The sequence below is a fragment of the Saccostrea echinata genome, unplaced genomic scaffold, assembly GCF_033153115.1.
Source record: "Saccostrea echinata isolate AGI-Se365-2 ecotype Australia unplaced genomic scaffold, CSIRO_AGI_Sech_v1 ptg000015l, whole genome shotgun sequence".
Classification (NCBI taxonomy): Eukaryota; Metazoa; Mollusca; class Bivalvia; order Ostreida; family Ostreidae; genus Saccostrea; species Saccostrea echinata.
This window is the reverse complement of record NW_026889764.1, coordinates 4,280,848-4,295,546: the sequence shown is the minus strand read 5'-3', so window position 1 is coordinate 4,295,546 and position 14,699 is coordinate 4,280,848. Positions and strand designations below refer to the sequence as shown.

The following is a 14,699-nucleotide window of genomic DNA, read 5'->3' as shown; positions in this document are numbered from 1 at the left end:
CTGCCTAGATATTCATATGAAGGTGCAATGGCGTGAAGTCCCCTTGCTAGATATTCATATTTAAATGCCATGGTGTGAAGTCCCCTTGCTAGATATGCTTATAAATGTGCAATGTCGTGAAGTCCCCTGCTTAGATATTCATATAAAGGTGCAATGGCGTGAAGTCCCCTTGCTAGATATTCATATTTAAATGCCATAGTGTGAAGTCCCCTTGCTAGATATGCATATAAATGTGCAATGTCGTGAAGTCCCCTGCCTAGATATTCATATTTAAGTGCCATGGTGTGAAGTCCCCTTGCTAGATATGCATATAAATGTGCAATGGCGTGAAGTCCCCTGCCTAGATATTCATATAAAGGTGCAATGGCGTGAAGTCCCCTTGCTAGATATTCATATTTAAATGCCATGGTGTGAAGTCCCCTTGCTAGATATGCTTATAAATGTGCAATGGCGTGAAGTCCCTGCTTAGATATTCATATAAAGGTGCAATGGCGTGAAGTCCCCTGCCTAGATATTCATATAATGGTGCAATGGCGTGAAGTCCCCTTGCTAGATATTCATATTTAAATGCCATGGTGTGAAGTCCCCTTGCTAGATATTCATATAAACGAGCAATGGCGTGAAGTCCCCTGCCTAGATATTCATATAAAGGTGCAATGGCGTGAAGTCCCCTTGCTAGATATTCATATTTAAATGCCATGGTGTGAAGTCCCCTTGCTAGATATGCATATAAATGTGCAATGGCGTGAAGTCCCCTACTTAGATATTCATATAAAGGTGCAATGGCGTGAAGTCCCCTTGCTAGATATTCATATTTAAATGCCATGGTGTGAAGTCCCCTTGCTAGATATGCATATAAATGTGCAATGGCGTGAAGTCCCCTGCTTAGATATTCATATAAAGGTGCAATGGCGTGAAGTCCCCCTGCTAGATATTCATATTTAAATGCCATGGTGTGAAGTCCCCTTGCTAGATATGCATATAAATGTGCAATGGCGTGAAGTCCCCTGCCTAGATATTCATATAATGGTGCAATGGCGTGAAATCCCCTTGCTAGATATTCATATTTAAATGCCATGGCGTGAAGTCCCTGCTTAGATATGCATATAAATGTGCAATGGCGTGAAGTCCCCTGCCTAGATATTCATATAAAGGTGCAATGGCGTGAAGTCCCCTTGCTAGATATTCATATTTAAATGCCATGGTGTGAAGTCCCCTTGCTAGATATGCATATAAATGTGCAATGGCGTGAAGTCCCTGCTTAGATATTCATATAAAGGTGCAATGGCGTGAAGTCCCCTTGCTAGATATTCATATAAAGGTGCAATGGCGTGAAGTCCCCTTGCTAGATATTCATATTTAAATGCTATGGTGTGAAGTCCCCTTGCTAGATATGCTTATAAATGTGCAATGGCGTGAAGTCCCCTGCCTAGATATTCATATAAAGGTGCAATGGCGTGAAGTCCCCTTGCTAGATATTCATATTTAAATGCCATGGTGTGAAGTCCCCTTGCTAGATATGCATATAAATGTGCAATGGCGTGAAGTCCCCTGCCTAGATATTCATATAAAGGTGCAATGGCGTGAAGTCCCCTTGCTAGATATTCATATTTAAATGCCATGGTGTGAAGTCCCCTTGCTAGATATGCATATAAATGTGCAATGTCGTGAAGTCCCCTGCCTAGATATTCATATAAACGTGCAATGGCGTGAAGTCCCCTTGCTAGATATTCATATTTAAATGCCATGGTGTGAAGTCCCCTTGCTAGATATGCATATAAATGTGCAATGGCGTCAAGTCCCCTGCCTAGATATTCATATAAACGTGCAATGGCGTGAAGTCACCTTGCTAGATATGCAGGTTTCATTATCGTATTTCAGTTGAGGTGTATTTCATTTGAGGTTCACGTCAAAACATGGCTGACGCAAAATAATTCCTGAATTTCCTCTCCCGGTTCGGGCATTTTTGCATGATACTTGAGCTGAATTTTTTTATGAGATGAAAAATTATCTGTAAACTTCCTGGTTTGATCAGACTCATTATAATTTAGGGTGTGCTGATTATTTTTTATATACTGCGTTTGCGTGTGGGGTTATTAGGTCCTGCATTTGATTTTCAAGCACTAGCTCGACTTCGACCGAAATAAACTTGCGTGCCTTGCTGGATTGCTATGTATTTTTTGGTACTAAAATCTTCATAAAGAATAATTTTACATGATGTTAAAAGGAAATCTCTCAAAAGTTTGTTTTAATTATGACCTCCTACTCTTAGTTGCGCATTCTTGGTAAGAATATATAGCAAAATTTGATACTATACTGCAGTCTTCATGTATGGTGCCATTGATTTGAAGTCACCTTGCTTATAAAAACATTTACAAACAATATGGCGTGAAGTCATTTCTTAAATAATTCATATAATGAAAAAAGCAACGGCGAGAATTTGATACATGACTTATTTAAATTATGTTGATTTCCGTTTTACAAAGAAGTGCATTTCGTAATAAAAATAACTGGGTATTATATTCATTATTTATTTATTTTAAAGAAAGTATAATGACGAACGCTTAAATATTACAACATTGTCCGAATACCAGAACAAGTACTTTGTTGTGAAAAAAAATTGCTCGGGTTTGTTCTTCATAATTAGATATAAGCGATAAATTTAATTTTTGAAAGGTGACTTCACGCCATTGCAAATAGCAATATCGTTGCGCATACTCAAACCAAGTATATGTAAAAAATCAATATCTAAGGGGGATAACTCTTATAACAAAATTAGCAAGATAATGTAACAGAATGTTATGTAGCAAACTGTAATGGGAAAAATACCCAATGTAACAAAAATTTTCAGAGGAAAAATGCTTTGAACACGGATACAATTTACATAATATGAAATTAGAGAAATTTAAGGGGTAATCTTTCGTTTCTTTCTTTTCATAGATGGGAGGGATTTAATTAAAGAAAATAATCAATGATAGAATTTGGTACTCATAAAGAAATAACAATCAAGCCCCTAATCTAATTTTTCTGTTTCTACTTTTAATACACGTATCGCTCATCATATTAACGTCAAATTTGACGTCACATTAAATGTTTAAGTGAAATTGCAAGTCTTATCTCTCCCGCTGTGTTGTACATGTACGTCTTTAACCATAGTTTAACCATAGTTTAAGTAAAAGCAAAACAATTACATTCCTATCCCAAGCTAGATGCATTTAAAAAACATTCTCCTTTTATGAATGTTCACAAAATATAAAGTTAATCCTTATTAAACACTTGTTATATACCTGTTATATACACACATATGATTTCTACCTCTAGCCATGGTCTTAAAACCAGGTGCAATTCAAAGTCAAATTTTTACAATATTGTTATGAAAACGTTTAGTTTCAATAAAAAAAAATAATAATAATAATAAATAATAATAAATAATAAAAAAATTAAAAAAAAAAAAAAAAAAAAAAAAACAAAGTTAAGTTTTAGTATTCGATAATAATTACACACACTGAAGCTGAAGTCTTCGGTCAAAACACTTGAATATTACAAAAATTAAATAACAAGTGAACTTTATGACACTGTCTCCGCGTCATGACAGCTCAAGTTTGTGGTGCCTTAAACGTCATTTATTCCCTTATATGACGTCATATCTTGGTAGTTCAGAGAAGTTACTGCATAGGATGCAGTGAGATATTTCAAAGGAAAGTTTTATGTGAAAAAAAAAATCTTAGCGATGTATTTCCAAGGAGGGTTCACATATTACAGAAAGGAAAGCAATAACTTCAATTGAAATATGAAAATAACGAACAGTATTCTATCTCGAAAGTCCAATGAACGATACAAATTTGGAGCAGAGCAAACACGGACCTGAAAATTTAGAGGTGGGACCAGGTGCCAAGGAGGAGTGAGCATTCACTGCCGACACGTCACAAACGCCGGGTGCTCCTTTTCATGATCGGGAAACAACAACCGGAAAAATCCGTAGACAGTTCAGTGTATAAATAATGGCCTAATAATTAGTATGAAAAATGTCAGTCAGCATTTGACTCAATGATAGGCTGTATGTGCTGATAAGGTCATTGTATCGACCGAAAAACTTGCGAAAAGATGACTGCAAACGAGACTGTTGATATCGTTGTTTAGTCAACTTGTCTGTCAATAGCTTGCCTCGTTTTAGAAATTGTTCTTACTGAGAGCAGGCTCTTGTGTATCGAATCAACTGAGAGACATAAACCACATTATGCAGGTAATAAGGGTATATTGATACATAAGTAAGGGAAGTTGACGATAGAAAAGTTAGAGTCATCACATATATTATATAGTTTTGTTGTAAGGTTAACATTAACGTCTTTTTCTAGTAAAATATCTAAATATGAAACAGATGTGTCAGAATCTGTGGTATCTTTTATTTCAAGCTCACGAGGATATATGGAGTCGACATATGAATGAAAGTAACTATTGTTAATTGATATATACTACGTCTTCGATATATCGAAATGTATTAAGATTAAATATATGAAAGGAATAGTACCCTAGCGAGATGCAAAAAAACGGATCCATGTTGTTGATTAACAAAGTTGTTAGTGTGAAACTGAACACTCTAAAACAAAGAAAAATCTTTTGAGGGTGTTCAGAATTAGCTTTTTCGTATTTCGTGACGTCATGCCGCTACCTCAAATCTTCAGCACCTCAAAGGACAGTCCTATGAATGGCCATGTAGTTACACGTTAAATATTTCATATGTATACATCATTCCTTTTTTAAATAAACAAAATTTATATAAAGATGGGTATAATTACCGTTTTCGGCCAGATTGTATTATGGTAAGTAAAGGTTTATTAATTCAATTTTAAAAATAAGAAAAATTGCAATATTTGAAGTAAAAAAAAAACGATATCATCAACGGCAAAGTACGAGGGGTGATCAAAAAGTTCGCGAACTATCTCTATATTTACAAAACCACAATTCAGATCAGAATGAAATTTGGCACACATATAGTCATACACATGTTCTATAAACAACATATGTTAAATAATGTTTTGCTCCGTGTTTGTGACGTCACAATGTGAAAATGACGTCAATATGTAGGTCACTTGTGACAAAAAAATGGTTGACTCAGTCGTACTCGAGCAACGAACGGCTGTAAAGTTTATCGTATATCTTGGAAATTCCTTTGCAGTAGAATATGATAATTTGTACAAGGTTTATGAAGACAAAAGACTTACCAGAAGTTCAATCATTAATTGGATTGATTGTTTAAGTAAAGACAGGGAGACGGTTAAAAATGATGTTTGTTCTGTTGCCCAGCGAAAGCAAGCCTGGGAAAAGATGTGTCCTTAGTTGAGCAATTTGTTATGAAACATCGTCAAGTAACAATTAGAAAAATGGTTGTATATCTTAACAATAATATAGTTATTAAATCTCTAAAATATCGTTTACTTTAGACTTTAAACATATGAGATATGATAAAAAGAAGGCGCCCATACTCTATCCACATTGGAAAAACGACTCTCCCGAGACAGAGGACTCGAGTTGTGTTGGGTCACCATACTAATTGTGGGAAGGGATATTCTTATCTACCCATCCTATTGCCGAGATTTGGCCATTTCTGACAGATGGACTGTTTTTGTTATAAAAAATAACTTGCATGGCAAGAAATATAAGACTCGGAAAAATCTTTTAGCTTCTCTGAACAGACTGCTTCGGAGCATGTCACGTGACTGCCTGGATCACGTGATTCGCGCATGTGCAGAACGATGGCAGATGTGCATTAAAATCAAAAAGGACTACTTTAAAAAAATAATAAACACTGAAACTTCATTTTATTTCTTTTAAAGAAGTAATTCAATTTGTTCGCGAACTTTTTGATCACCCCTCGTACAGTGCAAATAACCAGCTATGGATTTTCAAAAGCAGATGTGATACAGAAGAAAATATATGACATAAATATTTTTCGCAATAGGACACCACAGTCTCAAAATCTTGATTTTATGCCACATTTACAAGTCATGATCATGAAAAAAAGCTAGTGTGCTTTTGTAATAATTAACGTCCCCCCCTCTTCTCATTCCTATTTTTATGAAAGCAATTCAAAGATACAAATTTACAATCACAGTCCACAAATTGCATTTATTTGAAAACCACTGGAATTGAATGTATTTTCTTTTGTTAAAATTATTGTCCAAACATTTTAAGATCTTGTTTAATGTATTTAATGTATGCCTAGGTTCTACAAACTGTGCATCAACATTGTGAGGTTTTATCCTGATAAACAACAATTCCCTTAATATAGTACTATTTTCATCTACACTTCTTCTTGGGCAGATGCACCACTTGGTTTAAAAAATCTTCCAGCAAACAGAATTATGTCATTAACATAATCTCGGATAAAGAAAAGGAAAGGATGATTTGCCTGAAACGTCGGTGTAATACATTCTATCGATGAAACGGGACCCGTAGATGCGGCAGCTTCGGTACCTTCTTCATTGACTTCAACAAAAGCGTTATGGAAAACTGCATTAATATACACATTTTTATCTTTATCCATGCCTGTAAAATCAGCTTTATCCATATCAAATGCTGAGGGCATACCCATGGCAGACAAATTAGACTTCAACTCGAAGTTCGACTTCATTTTAAATTTTGGAAGATAAACATTAACTTCCCGTACACTCATGTTGCTAACTACAGTTTTGAGGACAGACTCAGTCAAACTTTTCTCCAGACTCTCTATACCATCTACAGCTGTGGGTAAAAGAATTAGCAAGCTGAGGGTCTTTCCTTCGTATGGCAGCTCAAGGGCACTAAGCCTTAGATCCCACATTTGGCAGAATCTGAAATCATCGGTTTGATACATCATGTCTGTCATGAATTTCTCCTTGTTGTTTTGGAATTCCATTATTTGTGTGTGTTTGCTTTCAAATTTGCTGTTCCAATTTCCTTTGAAGTAGATGGCATTTACAAGAACCATGAATGTACGTTCATTCAGTGCACTTGCTGGAATCAGATCTTGAATTTTATTTTCAGTTTGCTGACTAACCCAGGAATTGATTTTCTTGCTTGTTACTGCAGACTTAGAGAAATCCACTGACTCCACTGAAGCTTTAAAATGTTTGTTGCAGTTTTGTAGGAAAGATTCCTCCGGTTTGAATCTCATGCTTTGATAGATTCTATTTGCAGTTTTAAGTGTGCAATCACCAGTGTCTTTAGACAAGTAGTCAAGATAAGAACCAAATGCTGCATGGAAAGTTTTGTCCATTTCCTCAAAATGAAGGACTCGACTCATTTCTTTTCGAGTGTCTGCTTTTGCTCCCATATGAACCATGGCGAGGGCTGTAGAAATACTAAAAGGCGAATAGAAGATGTTGGATTCTGATGGAAAATGCTTCAAAAGACTCAACATGAATCCTCTGTTGGCTCTGGAGAAAGCCGCAGACACTTCCTTGTTTGGAAAGGTTAAAACGGTTGACATTTTATATATACTTCAATTAAGGAGCTAAAAAACACTGGACATGAACTAATGTATCCGATCCAGTTTAACCTGAAACAATTAAATCAATATTAAACATTTAACAAAACTGCCATATACATTATCTATTCATAGCATAAAAATATCCATGTTTCAGCATTTCATTTTTAGCACTTAATAAATAATGATATTTCTTACCGTTTTAGAAATATTTGGATAAGTTCAGCAGTAACAATAAATAACAAGGTTTTACCATGCTAGTTAAAGTTATACGACGTTTCCATGACATCAATGTCAGGAAGCTGGATACATGTTTATGACAAATGATGTTAAATTGAAAAAGTCACACTTGGCAACGATTCCAAATTTGACAATGTTGCAATAGCTGGACATTTCCTAGACATTTCCTAGGCTGAATATTGGTTGTATTTCCAAAAATGACCAGATGTGCATAATTAATAAGGGGATATACACAATCAGTCATGCTTCAGGTGATTCATACTTTGGAGAAGAGTTGACAATTAATACTGTCTTTCTTGGAAGACGGTATACAAAAGAACAAAAAAATTGCAATAAATGAAATTGCAACTCTATTTTTTTTTTTTTTTTTTTTTTTTTGTACTACAGTCTCTATTAAATAGGGTTTCTATATTTTCATAAAAAACAGAAAATATATATTTTTTGCTTACATATGGTTATTCAGTTAATATGGCTTCTATCTCAATCGTACTTTTCTGACATCTGGGTCCTTTTACTTCAGAGTATTTGGATTTTTCTTACGAACATAGTAATATTAAGTCAATTTTATTAAAATCAGATAAGAAAAAAGAAAGAAGGGGATCAGAGTTTTAATTTGAAGATTGTCTAATGTATTATATCAGCATTCAACTCAGGAATTTGGGGTTATCTTTTGTTAAAATATCAAAGGACAGGGATTGGGTACTTGAAATGAGTAATTATGATTAACTGTATTTAAATACATTTTTTCAATATAATTGAAAGTATTTGTAATTTGTTTACTTTCAGTTACAAGAAACTGATTGTATTTCAATACATTCCTAAAATTTCATGTATTTCTCAATTACGTTTGAATTACATTTTAAATACTTCATTTTTAAGTCAAATATTATCAAAGGGAGTTTTATAATGATGTATACCAGTACTGTTTGGCATACGTTGTGTTCCTTCAATAATTAAATGCCTAATAATGTTTATCAAGCATAAAAATACTGCCCAGGGCAATAGGAAAGGTAAAATTTAATAATATTGCTGCTTTCTCCTATATTTGTATTTGGTCTTCAAAATTTTTGGAAATTAAACCAAAGTTAAGGTATTCAATGTATAACGAGCATTTTTTGTACGTAATAAATGAATGTTCCGATTTTTAAATCATAGTAGCATTTTGAAGGTGTTATCAACAAAAATACCCCACCAATGGATTTTACCGAATTTTGATTATTGTACAATTAATTGTACCTTGAAGTTAACATTGAAGTCTATGGGCAACGCGTGTGTTATTAAGATACTGTAAAAAGTAATCTGAATTTTTAAACAAATCTCTTGGTGAATATATGCATAAACTCTCTCTTTATTATAATATGAAATAAAATGAATCATTCACCATAGATATTTTGAAAAATATAAAATTTTCTTAATCGTACTTGTTAGTATTTGACAAAATTTTCAATACATTTGAAAGTATTTAATTATATTTTCAAGTAATTAACCCCAGCCCTGTCAAAGGAAAATTCATTTTTTACTATCTTTTTTCATTCGTGAGTAGATTTTTTTTCATTATTGGTTAGAATGCATATACCCCATATAGTGTGCCTTTATAAAAATATCTGAAGCTTGCATCAATTATGTACTCTGTTGTAACCTCTTTCGATATGAAATTCACAAAAGATATCGTGTAAAACTAGCACATTAATTGTATTCTTAATGAATTTGATTTATGGATATATTTTAGCGGTGCCTTTCACTAAATGTATGAATTTTCTCGACTAATTACGTTGATGTAGATATTTCATTAAGTATTTCATTAACTGATGCAGTCAGCCATCAATGGTCTACTTTATCATTAAAATATTTTAAGATTTCATGCACATACCTTGTAAGAAAACTCGTTTTTCAAAACTTAAGTTTCCTTCATATAGTCTAGAAGAGTGTCAGTATAATACGATTTTATGCCTGAAGAAAGATAAAGGGTACGTCCAATTATATTTGAATGTTAAGACTTCCTTGTCTGATATGCACACCTTTAAATACAGCAACAAAATGCTAATACTTATGACAAATACCACTTGTTGTCTTGCAGAAAATTTAAATGATCATGGTTTTGTAAAACCAATTATGTTTTGCATAATGTTTGTTTTAACTCATTTAGCATAATCATTAGATCAATAATTTAAAGGAACAGATAGACCAAAAGAAAAAAAAATGCACTAATGGTAATAAATTTACCGTATGCGTTGTAGTGTGAAGGACAGAAACTATTCTGAAGGGAAGCAGGTTGCCATGAAACCTTCAATGTCCAACAGAACAGTACAATATCTTGATAATAAAAGTCTAAGCTATAGACCAGCTTAAAGATTGTGTATACAGTTTGATATATATCTACTATGAAATGATGTGTAATCATTTTCCCAGCAATTATTAATTATTCTCGTGCATTTTCGATGGTTAATGCATAAAAATATATGACATTGTACTATTTCCATAAAACAAATTCAAAATTCAAAAAAAAAAAACTATTTACACAGTAATTCTGAAAATAACCCAAAAAAGGTTATATATGATCAGCAAATCTTGTGTAAGTGCAAAAAGCTCAACAGAAGTGTACTAATAAAAATAAAGTTTTATAAGTTTATGGAGAAAGGTATATTTTCTCATCACTTTTCACAATAATTTAAGAAGTGATAATCCTATGAAAAAGACATCTGGAAAATATTTCAAAATCCAGGGTTTTAGATTTACTCAAGAAATCATTGGAAAAATTAGCTTATATTTGTTGATATGTGAGCTTAATTTGTTATGTTAATTGAAAAAATTATTCCTGAATAATATTATACAAATATTGACTGGAGTTGAGGGCAACATTGATTATGTTAGCCTCCAAGGGATGAAATATTGCCCGACGCGGAGTGGAAGTCGATATTTTCGTTCCGAGGAGGCTAACGTATAATGGAGTCTCAACTAAAATTTATTTGTCTTAATTATTTTTTTTTTTAATTCAAGATCAATGTTTTAGGTAATGTGGAAAGAAATATTGGCTTCTACTACCAGAGTGAATGTAATTTAACGAATTTATGAAGAAAGTTGTTTATGATTACAAAGGTATCTCGAAATCCATTTTATGGTTTAATTTGCCCATTTCCAAATTCATGTGATAAAAGTCTTTACGGAAATAGTGCTTATGTCTTTATTCAATTTTTTGGAATTTTCTTCTTATTCTGATTTGAATTTTATCTTAATCACATATGCAATTGAAATTGTTCTAAATGTAATAGACTAATGCATTTTATCGTTAAAGGAATACAAAATCTATTTGAACACTTGGAAAATAAATAAACTTGCAATGCAGTGACGATTGTTACGAAAATGAAATATTATTTGTAAATTCCCGCTAAGAATCACCAATGTCTAAAAAATTTTGAAATTTTTTTTTATAGTAAAGACAATGCAAGAAATTCATGACAATCTGTCAAGGGAATTTGTTCATCGTTGGCCAATGCAGTCATTGCATGACTTTCTAAAGGACCAATGCAGACATTGAGACTCAATGGCAATGCAGGCATTGCCTGACTCTCTAAAGGGTCAATGCGGGCATTGTACGACTATCTCAAAGTCCAACGCGGGCATTGGGTGACTCTCATGAGAGCCAATGCAGGCATTGAGAGACTCTCTCAAGGTCCAATGCAGGCATTGGGCAACTCTCTCATAAGAGCCAATGCAGACATTAGGTGACTTCTCAAGGTCCAATGCAGGCATTGGAAGAGTCCCTCAGGGTCCAATGCAGGCAATGGAGGAGTCTCTCAAGGTCCAATGCAGCCATTGGGAGACTCTCTCACAAGAGCCAATGCAGGCATTGGGCGACTCTCATAAAAGCCAATGCAGCCATTGCACGACTCTCTCAAAGTCCAATACAGGCATTCTGCGACTCTCAGAAGAGCCAATGCAGGCATTGTACGACTATCTCAAAGTCCAATGCAGGCATTGGGCGACTCAGAAGAGCCAATGCAGGCATTGGGCGACACTCTTCAAGTCCATTGCAGACATTGGGAGACTCTTCCAAGTAATCTGTTCCTTTCAAAAATATATATTGTCCTTGTCAGACCTTGTTTTTAATGCAGACATCCAGAAAGCATTTAATGATGAAGGTTCTTATAAGATCCTTTCCCCTCGTATTTTACTTTCATTGACAACTTGCAAGATAATATATAACAACAATTTTAACTTTAATTTTTTATATTAAAAAAAGAAAAAGCAGAAATCTGAGCTGAAATGAAACGATGTAATTTTAAAGTAAGATTTTTAAAAAAGAATAGTTTTGCACAATCTTATTGCATTGTCAGAACATTGTCTTCCTGATTCCTTCTCCATTTACTGTATGTTTATGTTTCTGTGCAGTTCTCAGTACTTCACCTGAAAAATAAATTTGGAGTTCGTTCCACAAAATCGTTTCAAGTAAATCTCATTTTCGGCATTGTTTCTATCAAATAATTACAATTTGTCATCTTGTCCCACCATTTAATTTGATGCAATATGCTCTATATGCTAATTCCTATTAAAATGCTTCTGGCGCAGATTTTTAATTTAACCCTTTGGCTGCGGGAAGGACATTTATATCCTTTTACCGTTCGCTGCGGGAAGGACATATATATCCCTGGCGACGCCATAAATGTTGCGTGATTTCTCTCTATTTTTATTGAGATTTTCTTTAGTATTATTACATTTTCACAGCATTTTTTGATAAAAATATACATGTATATTTATATACACATTTACTCAGATGCATGTATTACTTACAATCAAGAGGTCTTAGAACTAGGTTGGACTTTCGTACACTGTACGTATAGATGGAGGACAGAGCTTTGCTTCAAGAAAAATAAACACATCTGGGTGTTGTTTTCCACTGCATAATGATAATTCCAATTTTTTGTAATCGCCCACATCTTTGTTACTTGAGTGCATCATGAATGATAAATCTTCAAATAACTGTTGAGAGCAACACAATGTGCCTTTATGACGTCACGTACATTGAATTCAACCGTGTTCAAACAGAAACTAAAATCCGCGAAACGTTAGTAGTTGTAAAGGCCGTTTAAATACAACGAAAGAAAGGACGGAATTTCATTTTCTTGTATTTATGTGTATCTTAGTGAAAGAATATATGCATTTACGTACTACGGCCGTATGTACATGTACATGTATATCCATCGAGGCCAAGCATTATTCCGATCAGCAGATTATAATGATTGAGTGTATGCGTTCGTCATGGGTAAGTTTTTCTTGCGTCTTTTTATTAACCAGTATTAATAAAATTGCTTTTGACTTACTTAAATATAAACAATATCAAAACATACGCATGTTACTTTCACTTTTAATACAGAGGCGTTCAAAAGACTGAACCACCGTGAAATAGTTTATGATATTTTTTTTAAAAAAAAAATCCTAAATACAATGTGATTTCAATAGGTTTTACCTTCACCAAGATTGAATTGAAAAGGCTATAAATATTTTTTGTTTTATTTTTAGGACACAAGGCTTGTCACGGTAAATGTGAAATTGATGCGAAATCTCTTCCTTATGATGAATGTTACAGAGATAGAAATCGACCTGCGCGGCGGTACCTATAAAATGATGATGAACTCCCAGAAACCAGTGAAATACAGAAGACAGTGAGCTGGTGGAAGTCACAGAAGAAAACACTGGTAGAGTTTTTTAAAAATATATATTTCTTTCTTTTCTTCCTTTCTTTCTTTTTTCTTTTTTTTGTGTGTGTGTGTGTGTTTGAATGTTGGGGATCGGCCATTTCATTAATTCTGGGGAAAGGGGGGAGGGGATCTTGCAGATTTTAAAAATAAATTGTCCTTAAAAATGATGAAAATTAATAATGTACACTGGCGAGAAAATAAATAATCTGCCTCTGTTCATCCTGGATTTAAATATTCTCTCTTAATTTTGAATGTTTGAAAATACATATTTATAATTAATCCAACTTAAACTTAGAAAAAAAAAATGCCACCCCTGTTCCAATAATATCTATAGTTTAAACAATAGTTTAAACTACTCAGTACTTGTTAATCCAACTGTTCCAAGTCATAAACATAGTCAAAATAAAAGGTCGTCAGAATATATCTGAAAAAAAAAATATCGCAAATAATTTTTTTTAAAAAGTAATTATGATCAAATTTTCTTGATAACTTTACCAACACTGCATTTTCTTTTTCAGGTATACAAAGGCTTTAACTTACATGCAGACCGAAGGAAAAGAAAATGACAGAGGAGCAAAAACTCTTTTAAAATGACCCGTATGTTTATATATTGCAGGAAATTTTCGACCATTTTTACTACCAGTTAATATTCCTGTTTTATTTGATTATTTGTGTACGGTTTGTTGGGAGATATTTCATTCATGTTGGAATATCACCAAGTTCCCCGCAGTGAAATGATGTGAATTTTTATCAGGTACAAAGCACATACAGTACTGTGCAGACATTTAGAGTTAGGATCATTTTCATGCTGGCATCCTTTTAATGTCTGAAATGAATTTATATCATACTATCAAAAAAATCAAGTTTCACTCACAAGATATTTTTTGTGTCCATTATTCTTTAATGTATTAAAAATTACTTCGCTGCATATTATTAACTTATTAATTTCAAATGAATCTGAAATTGTTCATCTTTCTACTTATCCATGACGTGAAAATTGTTAACGATCACAATTCCATATTTGATAGAAAAGCTTGTAAAAGTCAGCCAAGTTCTACATTGAGAGACAGTGGTCAACTTAGGCCTCCTCTGAAATAACATGGAGTTGGCCAATGCCCGCATTGACTGACTGTACTGTTGGCTAATGCCTGCATTGACTGACTGTGGTATTGGCCAATGCCTCCATTAACTGACTGTGTAGTCGGCCAATGCCTGTATGGACTGACTGTGTAGTCGGTCAATGCCTGCATTGGCTGACTGTGGTGTTGGCCAATGCCTGCATGGGCTGACTGTGGTGT

The 14,699-nt window shown here is 33.8% G+C and overlaps 2 protein-coding genes and 1 long non-coding RNA gene across 3 annotated transcripts in view; 1 reads left to right on the top strand and 2 right to left on the bottom strand.

Moving 5' to 3' along the window:
- The window catches only part of LOC133187428 (cytosolic 10-formyltetrahydrofolate dehydrogenase-like), a 393,706-nt gene that overhangs the window by 246,800 nt on the left and 132,207 nt on the right, over positions 1-14,699 (bottom strand). The gene's annotated exons all lie outside the window — the stretch shown is intronic.
- Positions 6,302-7,468, bottom strand: LOC133188014 (leukocyte elastase inhibitor-like). Its single transcript, XM_061323404.1, has one exon. It carries the CDS (start codon positions 7,466-7,468, stop codon positions 6,302-6,304), a length of 1,167 nt encoding a protein of 388 aa, XP_061179388.1.
- Positions 12,902-13,996, top strand: LOC133187742 (uncharacterized). The gene is made up of 3 exons (XR_009721237.1): positions 12,902-12,965; positions 13,223-13,398; positions 13,920-13,996. It is a non-coding gene; the product is annotated as an uncharacterized LOC133187742 (long non-coding RNA).

Excerpts from the sequence above, each read along its gene's own strand:
- LOC133188014 (XM_061323404.1), bottom strand. The coding sequence starts at position 7,468 with ATGTCAACCGTTTTAACCTTTCCAAACAAGGAAGTGTCTGCGGCTTTC.